General features: G+C 26.0%; 1 protein-coding gene across 4 annotated transcripts in view; it reads right to left on the bottom strand.

Moving 5' to 3' along the window:
• LOC100192226 (cytoplasmic tyrosine-protein kinase BMX) overlaps positions 1 to 12,333 on the bottom strand; it is a 32,037-nt gene that overhangs the window by 4,690 nt on the left and 15,014 nt on the right. For 3 of the 4 annotated variants that reach the window (XM_065814696.1, XM_065814697.1, XM_065814699.1), the window contains exons 6-15: positions 10,219 to 10,283; positions 7,193 to 7,252; positions 5,432 to 5,480; positions 4,750 to 4,817; positions 4,124 to 4,248; positions 2,295 to 2,360; positions 2,135 to 2,199; positions 1,860 to 1,966; positions 1,688 to 1,776; positions 1,422 to 1,552 (exon numbers count right to left, since the gene is read on the bottom strand). In XM_065814696.1, the coding sequence (XP_065670768.1) occupies positions 1,422 to 1,552; positions 1,688 to 1,776; positions 1,860 to 1,966; positions 2,135 to 2,199; positions 2,295 to 2,360; positions 4,124 to 4,248; positions 4,750 to 4,817; positions 5,432 to 5,480; positions 7,193 to 7,252; positions 10,219 to 10,283 (825 nt within the window). The remainder of the gene's footprint in view (positions 1 to 1,421; positions 1,553 to 1,687; positions 1,777 to 1,859; positions 1,967 to 2,134; positions 2,200 to 2,294; positions 2,361 to 4,123; positions 4,249 to 4,749; positions 4,818 to 5,431; positions 5,481 to 7,192; positions 7,253 to 10,218; positions 10,284 to 12,333) is intronic. The other variant, XM_065814698.1, reaches the window with a different exon arrangement.

Below are 12,333 nucleotides of genomic sequence, written 5' to 3'. Positions count from 1 at the left end.
AATTGAAAATTAAAAAACAGGCTAATTAAACAATATTTTATTCTGATTTTCTGGTAAATTTGTCAAAATTAAAAGATCATTTTTATAGACCTTACCCAGATAGACTATGATCAACAAAACCTTCCTCCAGTCACTAAGATCAATATAATAAAATTTTCATCAGTAAACTGGACCTTGAGATAACTTTGCACAAATGTGCAAAATGGATATTCAACAAATGTTGGTTGTTCATTTGGGGCCAAATAAATGCAAATTTTAATAAACTATTGACCAATAATAACTTTGATTGTGAAGAAAAAACTAGATGCATAAAATTTTTTTATTCATCAAGTTTAAAAAAAAAAAAAAAAATAGTCATTACTATTATTTTTTAAATTTAATACAACAACTATAATTGTTATCTTATTAATATAACAACAACAACAACAAAACAACAGCAAAAATAATAGTAGTAGTAGTAGTAGTAGTAGTAGTAGTAGTAGTAGTAGTAGTAGTAGTAGTAATAATAACAATAATAATAATAACAATAATAATTATTATTGTAAAAATAAATAGCTTGTTGTTGTTATTGTCTAGTATGTTTCTTGTTCGCAACCAGCTGTTATTAAACAAAATGAGTTAAAAAAGTTCTTTTTTTTAAACTTTTGCATTTGTTTTGATGTTTGAAATTTTAATAATATCAGCTTGTTATTATTAAACTATCAATCTCAAGCCCAAGCTTCTTACCAAGCTTCTTATACCAAGCTTCTTATAACAAGCTTCTTATAACAAGCTTCTTATAGACATTGTTAAGACTGATAAAGTTTACTCTACACTATCATACATTAGAGGGTAACAGATATAGATGATAACAAGAGTGGCAGAAACCCAGTATCTATAATATAAAATTATAAGTTTTCGGCTCGTTTATAGAACTTACCACCTTCCTTGCATGTGTTACAACTATTTACACCATAAAGCTACAAACACATATGCTATAAATTTATGTATTTTTGTCTTATTGTAACTTTGAAAATAAGATTGGTGGTCAACACTTACCATACAAACTTTACCTGGTAAAAAGCATAAAAAAATTGGTAAAAAAAAATGTAGTATTTTTAGCTCATTTTAAAAACAGTGTTAAATTTCAATTTAATAAATTACACCCCTGTCTAAAATAATTATGGAAAACAATTATTTGCTCTTTGAAAAGAGCAAACCCTTTTGAATCAGTATTCCAGGCAACATAAAAGTTTTTTTGTATTTGCTCTTTCAAAAGAACAAATTCTTTTGTATCAGTATTCCAGACATAAAAGTTTTTTTGCATTTGCACTTTCAAAAGAGCAAATTCTAAAAAAAAAAGTTTTATATTTATGTATTTAAGAACCATTAAACCTGTTACAACAAAAGAAAAAGAAGAAACTAAAAATATATATATTTACTAGATCTCTATGTATGAATTTATTTTTTTCTAAATATTCCATAGCAGAGGAAACCTTCAAAATAATATCAATAAGAACTTGCGTTTTTTCTAAAAGTTGTTTGTTATTACGTAGATAGTCCAATAAAGAACCTGATAAAAAAAAAAAATTTAAAACTATATTTTATGTGTGTTTTCAGTATTACATAGATATTTAAATAGCAAACTTAAAGAAAAAAAATTGATTGAAATTAAATTTTGAAAATAACTGCCAACTAAAAGAGCTACCATTTTTCATAAGCTCAACAACAATATACAAGGGACTATTAGTACTGCAGACACCATACAATGTTACTAAATTGCGATGTTGAAACCGCCTATTAAAAAATTTTAGCAGATGTTTACTAAACTAACAAAATAATGCAGAATATACTTTGTTTCAAAATACAAAAATACATACTGCATTACTTTTGCTTCTTCAATGAAATCATGTTCAGACATAGAATCAGGTTTCATCATTTTTACTGCAACTAATTTATTATTTTTCCACAGAGCTTCATGAACTGTCTATAAGAAATAGAAAATATTTTAGTACAAAATTTAATTTTGTACAACAGTATACAAATGTGTTGTATAACATGCGCATAACATGAGAATGTCATGATATATATTATGTGTAATAAGTGTCATTAAAATAATGTTAAAAGCATTTTAATGAATAACTTGGAGGCTTACTCCAAATTGTCCAGTACCAATCTGTTTCATTATAGTGAGCTCATTTCTGTTGATCTGAAATACACCTAAATAAGGCATATAAAGAAAAAAATAATGATAACATAAAACATAAACAATAATTGTTAAAATATAAAATTTATAAGTAAGCTTGTTAAGTTACCAGATCCTAACAAAACAGGTGGATTATTAGTTCCAGTATAAGGAAAACGAAGTCGTGTTACAAGCCCTAAAAAACATATTTTTTCAATAATGTTATTTATTAGTTTATTATGTTACTTTAATAAGAAATTTATTAAAAATTATAAAAATATAATATAGATAATAGCACAAGTTGGCCTCATATCTCCAGGCTACCTCTATCTGCATCTCTAGTTGACTAGAGATATAAGCGAGGTAACATCAACATAATTAACTTTTCCCTTATTCCAAAAGACTAATTTTTCAAATTATGGAACAGTTTGTCAATTAATGGCCTAGTCTCTGAAGGTCAAAGCAAACAATAACAGACTCAAGTAAAATACAACATAAAGTACAACAGCTTACAACTCTTCCTAGTAAAAATTAAATTATGAGCAAACGCTAACTATTGCAAAAACTATTATTTGGCATTTGTCAAACATTTTTATATTTGTTGTAACAAATATTTAAAATTATTTAACATAATTATTTATATAAATAATTTTAAACTATAAATAATTATTCATATAAAACAAATATTAAAACAAATATTCTTGGAAACCATATATCAAATCAGTTGCAAAATTAGCATCTGCTAAGGTTGCATCTCTTTATCGAGCTTGTCACTTTCTTACTTTGGATTCTATTCTCTATCTCTAAAAATCTCAAATCCGGCCTTGTATGGAATACTGTTGCCATATCTGGGGCGGATCTTCTAATGATGCCCTTTCTCTTTTAGACAAGGTGCAAAAACGCATTGTAAACTTAGTTGGACCTGCTCTTGCAGCCAACCTCCAACCATTATCACATCATCGTAATGTTGCTTCTCTTTCTCTTTTCTACAAATACTATAATGGGCACTGCTCTAAAGAGCTAGCGTCTCTTGTGCCATCTACTAAAATTCATTCTCGTGTTACTCGTCATTCAATTAAGTGTCATTCTTTTTCTGTGACTGTTCCTAAATGCTCCAAAAACGCTTATTCGTCTAGTTTTTTTCCTCGAACATCAGTTCTTTGGAATTCGCTTCCTTCATCTTACTTTCCTGATTCATATAATTTGCAATCTTTTAAGTCGTCCGTCAATCGTTATCTTGCTCTACAATCTTCATCTTTTCTCTTTCAGTAACTTCCAACTTTAATTAGTGGCTGCTTGTAGTCAAAAAAAAAAACATTAAAAAAAGTGTCTAATATTTTTACATTTGTTGTAACAAATATATACAATTACTATGGTATAAAAACATAAAACACAGTAACTACTTTTTTTATTTACAATAACTATTATTTCATATTTATATACATAAATCAAATAAAACTAATTTAGCGAAAAAAGTATCTAGTTTAATGTTTAATAATAACACATGTGAAGCATTTGTTTCCAAGTGGAAGTTTTGAAGCCAGTTTACATAAACAGGCTTCCAAAATGACTTTTTTTAAAAAATATAACATCATGGAATAGTTAAAGCAGATTTTTACAAAGAAATGCCCTTCCTTAAGATTGTGCTTACTAACACTAGAAGTTTTTGTATCTTCAGCATACAACTTACCATTCAAACTTCTACTACCCTTACCTTTAATTAAGTAAATTGAATAACTAAATTGGAGATTTTATATCATCCCTTCTCCTAATAAACTATCATACCTTCTCCTAATTAACTATGGAAGTTGTGCACTATTTATAGATTTTATATAGAACTTTATAAGATAAAAAATATTACAAAACAAGATTAAAAATAAATACAACAGTAGTAAAATCAAATATAACAAAAATAATTATACTACAAGTAAAAAAAAATAATTAGTAATAAAATATTACCAGCACTGTTAAGTTTATGATACTCTATAAGTTGTACAACAGATTTAAAGCTGTGCCGTTGAGAAACATAAAACAAATTGTCACTATCTGTTTTGATATGATAATGTTTAACAGCACCTTGGAAACTAAATTTAAAAAGTTTATATTTATAATTTAGTAATTCACATAAAATATATTTATATTACATATATTTATAAAACATATTTATATTATGTAATATGGGTCATTTCAGGTATTTATTTATAAAACATATTTTTACATACAGTAACCAAATTGATATAATGATATAATGTTTATATCATGTTTTGAAAAAAATGTTCATGAAATATATGTTTTATTAGACTCTTCCTTTCCCAGTTTCTCAGAGATTAATGGTTTAAAAACTTTTTAAATTTACTCTTTTTCTTTTCTCATTTTATATATATTCTAAGAAGTTTTTTCTTTTTTTTAAAATATGTATCATATAGATTTTATATCAATTGTAGCCATAAAAAAGGCATAAAAACTTCTTTTTTTAAATTATCTCTCATAAACACAATTCTCATAAGGTTTTATTCCATTGGCTAATCAACAGAAGACAAAACAATGTTTAGAAAAATATGCTCAATAAACATTTCATTACTTACCTAAAAGAGAGTGTGTACATTTTTGGTTTACTTGCATTTCTGACAAGAAAAGTTCCATCATTGGAATTCTGGATTTAAAATAAAAAAAAATTATAACAATTTTATTATGAGTTAAATGTCTATAGTTCCACACTTGTGTGGTTTAGACAGGTTTCTATAATGCCATATTCTTTTTAAATACAACATTATGGAAGACTTAAAGTAACTTTTTACATCAGGTTGTCCTTTTCTGGCATTTACCTGTTTTGCAGATCAGAGTATTTTCATTGTAATACTACCACTAGGCAACCTTGTTAACAAGCTCCTCCAACCCTTATTCAAAACAGTTTAAAGTCATTAGATCATTTTTTTTTTTAAACTTTGATTTAATAAAATTTCAAAACTATTTAAAAACTGGTCTGTGAATAACTTTTAACTACTGCAAATAACTTCTAACTACTGTGAATATTTTAGTAATTAAAAAAATAGCTAGATAAAATTTATTAAAAAAAGTAAAATAATTTTAATTTAAAAATTAGAGACTTTCTCTTTATTCTTTACTCAAACAACCAAAATATTTCAATACTACTAAAAATAGCATAAAAGTCTTTTAATTTTAACTAATTTGAAGTGTTACTTAATTGCTTTTATTAATACTTAAAAAACAAACAAGCTAAATACAAAAATCCGAAAAATAAAATACCTGCATTACTTGATCAGCTTCTTGTCGTGTCATATCACCGTGATACCATCTAGAAAATTAAACAGTTTTTTAACTATTTTTTGGAAGAACCAAAATAAAACTGATGAACAATTATTTTGTAATGCTTCTTAGGGAAGTGAATAAAGACAAGCACCTTTTCACTCTACCACCTTTCTCTTTGTTCTTTATGGCTCTCCTTCTTCTCAAGGGTGCGCTCTTTTAAATGTAATTTCTGATCAAATTGACCTTGCCCATTCTCTCTATTCTTCTGCCAATACCGTTGTTATTAGTGACTTTAATGCTCATCACACTGAATGGCTTAGCTTTATCCTCACTGACCCTATTTGTTCTAAAGCTCATAACTTCTGAATTTTTTAATTTCAGATGGTTAACTTTGTGACTATTTTCTAGATAAACCGAATCACTTACCTTCATTCTTTAATTTGTGTCTTGTCTCTGACCCAAGCTTGAGTTCAGTTTCTCTTTGTTCCCCTTCAGGAGGTTTCGACCATGTAATGATCTCTATAAATCTTGTACTTCTTTTCTGACTCACACCATTGTCCCATTATTTACTACTGCCATAAAGCTGACTAGGATTCTTTTTGTAATTTTCTTTGCAATTGAGCTAAAGCCTGCTGTCTAATCTCCTAATCCACTATAATCTGCTAATCTCCCCGCTGATAAATGTACTACAGATCTAGGATCCAGACAGGTATAAGAGCTTTTCTTTCTTCTTGTCAGTTCCATGTCAAGCCTCATTATACTTCCTGGTTTTCATCTTTTTGTGCAGCTCTGATACTAAGCTTCATTATTCCCAGTTTACTAAACCTAGAACTTTGATCATTAATAGTGTCATTAAAAAAGGTATGTCTTATATTTCAGCTCTAATTCATGGGACTGATCTTATTACTTCTGCCAAGGATAGAAAAGAATGCCAAAGACAGAACTATTTGCAAGTTAGCTAAGTTAGCATCTGCTAAGGTTGATTCTCTTTATAATGCTCGCCATTATATTACTCCTGATTCCATCCTCTACAAATCTATTATTCGTCCCTGTATGGAACACTGTCATCATATTTGGGCTGGTTCTTCTAATGATGCTCTTTCTCTTTTAGACAAGGTCCAAAAACACTTTATTTATGCAGTTGGATCTGCTCTACCTGCCAGACTTGAGCCTTTGTTTTACGTCTTCTGTCAACTGTTTCCTTGGTCATAACTCTATACTTCGTTTTCTAGTAACTCCTAACTTAAAAGTGGTTGCTTGCAGCCTTGTCGAGAGTGAATTAGAATAAAAAAATTAAAAATATAATAAAACCCCCAACTTAATAGTGGTCACTTGCAGCCTTGTTGGGAATAAATTAGTTTAAAAAAACAAACAATCTGTTTCCCTGGAATGACAGAAAAAGTGTGGTCATTAGATTCAATAGTTGAATCACAGGAGAAGTTCTTTAGAAATAGCTCTGCCTTGTCCTTTGGCGAGGTAATAAAATCAAACCTATAGAGTAGGCATGATATGTTAGTTTCATGTTTTTCTCAATTTCTTTTATTAATTTTGTCACACTAGTTCAAAATTTTAAAAGTTCTTGGAAAAAAATTTTGCTACATAATTTCTACAATTATTTTACAATTCTGCAATTTCACTTCTAATACAATTTGTAAATTGAGCTTTAGTGAAAATTTGTAATTTAGTACTTAAGTAATGCTACAGAACACAATGTTGATAAATAATCAACATAATAATGTAAGAAAAGTTAAAAAATACTTTTCACTTTCAATTCCAAAATGTCTGACAACAAAGTTTGATGGAATATGACCAATTTTTCTATAAAACAAATAAATAAATTTAACAGATTGGCATTTATATATATATATATATATATATATATATATATATATATATATATATATATATATATATATATATATATACATATATATATATATATATACATATATATATATATATATACATATATATATATATATATATATATATATATATATATATATATATATATATATATATATACATATATATATATACAGGCCTTTAGTAGATATATATATATATATATAGGCCTTTAGAGTTAGATATATATAATGATAAATGAATTAAAAAGTTGCGGTACATCAAGTACATTAAGTTTTGCTTTTTAAAAATATACAAAAATTATTAATGATGTTTTTTGTTTTGTTATTTGTATCATTTTATTCTGTTTTTGTATATACTTTGCATATATTTTTGTATATATTTCATTTGTTTTTTGCTATTTTTGTTTTATAGAAAAAAAAATTTAAAGATCATGCAAGGGTATATATATATATATATATATATATATATATATATATATATATATATATATATATATATATATATATATATATATATATATATATTTGGTTAATACCTTTTTTATTTTGATTAATACCCTATTAATTCATTATATATATTTTGGTAAATTAGGTGCTCCAAGAAGATCTAGCAGTCCTATCACAGTGCACTGTTGAAGAGCATTTAACCAGTTTACATCTCCTTCCTCCTTGTTTATGTTGCTTATCTGAACAGTGCCGGCATCAAACCATAAACTTCTTGGTTCTAAGCTTAAATAACTTTAAAAACATTGGATAAACAAATTTATTGCATTTAGCAAATAATCTATAAATGTACTATAATGTAAATGCTTTTGATTTCATGTTTCAGTAACAATGATAATAATTAAGTATTTTATAAAACAAATTGTGTTTTTTTATTTTGATCTATTCAGGAATTAAGTTTATTCAGATATCAAATTTGTTCACTCTCATTTCACTTAGGTTTGATACCTGAAAAAAAATAATTAGAAAACTAAGCAAAAGCTTTTCAGCACAAATTTAGAAAGTTTTTTGCAGATAAATTTTTCTTATCAAGCAAGTAAATATTGCATTCACTTGTTACAAATTTAGTTTATATAAATCTAAAACTTATTCATATAAGTCAAACTTTTGACTTATATGAAAAGTCAATGAAGAATTAAAAAAACATGCTATAAAAACTATGGAATCTTATAAAAACTTAAAATAGTAACTATAGTAACAACCTACAAAATTGGTAATATACTCTGTATATTAACAACTTTTTGTTAATATACAGAGTTTGAGAAACAAAATTAGAGTAAACAAATGTTTATAAATAAATCATCAGTACAATGCAATAGCAATACTTGTGCACAGGGCTGTGTAGTCGGAGTCGCAACATTTTTAGAGGAGTCGCTAAACAAAATCGAGACTCCGACTCCAATAGTAAAACTTCTCGGTATTGCACAGGTATGTACAAAATATTCAATTAACCTTATATTCATACTAAACCTCAGAGAACTTTTCATAAATTTGACAAAAAAAAAAAATTTTAATTTATTTTTTAAAGAATTAAAAGAATTTTTCAAAAAATTGCTTTAGATTTGGAGTTGGACTTGTACTCTGAAAATTTCAATGACTGGAGTCGGAGTGCAACACTTGTGCAACAGTACAATATTATATGCAATACTTGTGCAACAGTACAATACAATAGCAATACTTGTGCAAAAGTACAATAGCAATACTAACGCAATTTTGTTTCCCTTTTTAAGGCAAAAATAACTCCTAAACAGGGTTGTTGAATATGTCTCAGACATATTTTTTGCCAACATAAAATATGTCCTACATATTTTCTATTGATGTATTTGACATAATTTTATGTCTGAATTATTGACATAATTCTATCTGCTGACATAAAATATGTCTGACATGTTTTCTATCGGCATATTTTTACATAATTTTATGTGTGAATTACTTTCTGCTGACACAAAATTACGTCAAAATGTCTGACATATTTTAACATAACTTTATTTTGGACATGTTTTATGTTTTATATTCTTGAAATAAAAATTGAACTAACAATTTAGTAACATATTTCAGAATAATTAGATGAATAAAATGAAAATATATTAACAAATTAGTTTGACTTGCTTTGAACAGGAAATAATTAAGCAATAACATTAGCAATCAAATAGCAATAACATTAACAATAACATTATTAAAACCAGCAATAACATTAACAATCAAATTAGTTTGACTTGTTCTGAAACAGAAAATAATTCAGGCATAAAATGTCAAAATATGTTTTCAGAAAACATATTGGAAATATTTTGTCAGACAGATTTTATGTCAGCAGAAAATATGTCTGAAAATATGTTGACAGATCTACCAGACATTATGTCGTAACAACCCTGTTCCCAAAACAGGAACCTTAACAAATAAGGTGCAGGATGGTACTACGAGAGACGTGTACAAAGCAAGTGTGCTACCATTACAATAAGATGCCACACAATAAAATAACAATAAAACATTAACCAGTCTAATACAATATTAATAACCAGTATTTAAATTTTTCTAGATATTTTTATATATATTTTTTTAAATTAAGCCAGTTATTTGAAATGTACTTGCAGAACTTAGATAATTATTTGTTACAATATAATTTTATAAAATTGAAAAAAGAATCAGCAACAATACTTTTATATTTAAAAACTATTTTATAACTTAAAATTAAAAACAAAGATACCAATGTAAAAAAAGTCAGAATAAGCAAATTATTTTATTTTTAAGGATTTTAAAATTAACATCAATGCATTTGAAAGATGCATGTACAACTCCAGGGAAAAAATGAATGAAAAAAGAACAAAACTTTAACATCAAAACAAAGTTAAGTGTTGCAACTATTGACAAAATTTATGACATAAACTGTTTTTAATGACATATTTTGTAGCATACCCAAATTCATCACGTGCCAGCCACCAATTAACTTGGGAAACATCAATTACAGTGTATTCTTGGTCCTGTATTTAAATAAAGTGATAACAAAAAATATTTTTAAAATTATGCAAACATTCATTTAAATGATATAAACATACAAACATTAACAAATAATTAAAAAATATATTTTTTAATAAGCTTTATATACTGTAGGAATAATTAATTACTGATGAATCCTAAGTATGGAAATTTTAACAAAACTTTGTACCTTGTTTATTATTTGAAATAAAAATTTTTTTTCTTAATAAATAAAAACAAGAACAAACCAAATAAAAATATGTAAAAAAAAATTATAATAAATTATTGCAAAATCAAGTTGAATATAAATTTCAAATTTACCTTACCTATATTATTTTAAAAATAATATAGGTAAGCAAGATTCAGATTAAAAATCTATAAACGTTATTTTGTGAAAAATTTAATTTTGAGAAATAATATGCAAAAAAATTTGATTCATCATATATAATATTACTTGAAACAAATTCAACTAAAGTAAAAAAGTAACCAAAAAAAAAAAGTTCCAGTAAAAGGTATACTTTTTTTTGTGTATACAATTATACTAGCTACAAGTATAAAAAAAGGTATAATTATTTTTTGCATGTTTTTTAATTAAAAGAATCAAGTCAAACTTATTAAAAAATGGCCATCTAAATCATGGTAACAAAACTTTATGAATAAGCAAAATTTGATCACGATAGTGGCATGCAACTAATTAGAGCAGTGTCTACACAATCAAAAATAATTGACAATTGGTTTCAACAAGTAGCAGAAGATCGTCTTGAGCACAATTTAAGTCTTCATGTTTTTGATTGATGAGTCAGGTTTAAAATTTAACCTATAAGGTAAAGCCAAAGTTGTTTGTTAAAAAGGATTTAAAAATCCTAAAAAATTATCAACAACAAACAATAAACAAATGACAGCAGTTCTAACATGCAGTGATAATTATGGTAATTTTTTGCCATGTCTAGTAGTTTACAAAGATTGTTTACATTAAGTTCTATTTTTTTGTTGTTGTTTTCTTTATAAAAATGTAAATGTTTTTCTCAAAATAGTATTTATCTTTTATAAAAAGCTGATTGAAGAAAATACTAAACTAAGAAAGTACTAAACTAAGAAGCTATAAAAAATTGGAGATGATAACCAGTTCTGAGTAAAAAATCAGTCCTTAGTTTACAGGGTTCTTACAATGTCTTAAAAAGTTTTAGGACAGAAAATATATATGTAAATTAATAACGAAGAACTTTAATTTTGTGCATTTCAATATGTCTAACATTTGTTTCAATTTAATGGGTGTCTTAAATTTGTTTCAATTTAATGTAGTATTTTGCTTAACTTGTTTACATGACATTGCTTTTTAAAGGCATGTGTTTCAAACAAAGGGCAAGGAAAGCTATAACAATATTAAAAATAAAAAAACTATATCTGAAGGAAGCTCTCAAGTATTGGTACATGGAGCACACCCTCAAGTATAGGTATCTGGAGATACCTATACTTGATATACCTACCCTTAGATATGGGTATCTGGAGGATAACCTCAGGTATGAGTATGTCAATTGTAACAATGAACTTGTTTTATTTTTTATGATATTTACTGGACACCAGACTACAACCAACTTACTATCAACTTCATGCTTTGCTAGAACTAGTGTATGTAACTATGTGACCTGATTTATGTGATTATTTATTTGATTATAAATGAAAAAATAACCAGTATTAATATAAAAATAAAAAATGACATGGTTTACTAAATTTGAAAAATACTGTTATGAAATTCAATATTTTTTTATATCATAGCAGTATTTACATAATATACATCAACAATTCCATCTACAATAAACTAGACACAATAAATCTTTTAAATGATTCAAATGATTCTGCTTCGAGTGATTTTATTTCTGTTATTGATAAAACTATTATAACTTCAATAAATCGATAATAATCTTAATGTTTTATTTATAAATCTTAACTACTTCCTATTTTTATCTTTTTCTTGATTGTGTATAAAAATAAGATTTTACGCAATCTATAAAAAAAAATTGCATATTTTTTATATATTAAAAACATATTTGAAAA

This window comes from Hydra vulgaris, chromosome 12, assembly GCF_038396675.1.
Source record: "Hydra vulgaris chromosome 12, alternate assembly HydraT2T_AEP".
Lineage (NCBI taxonomy): Eukaryota > Metazoa > Cnidaria > Hydrozoa > Anthoathecata > Hydridae > Hydra > Hydra vulgaris.
The sequence above is the reverse complement of the archived record's forward strand: the minus strand, read 5'-3'. Positions and strand labels throughout refer to the sequence as shown.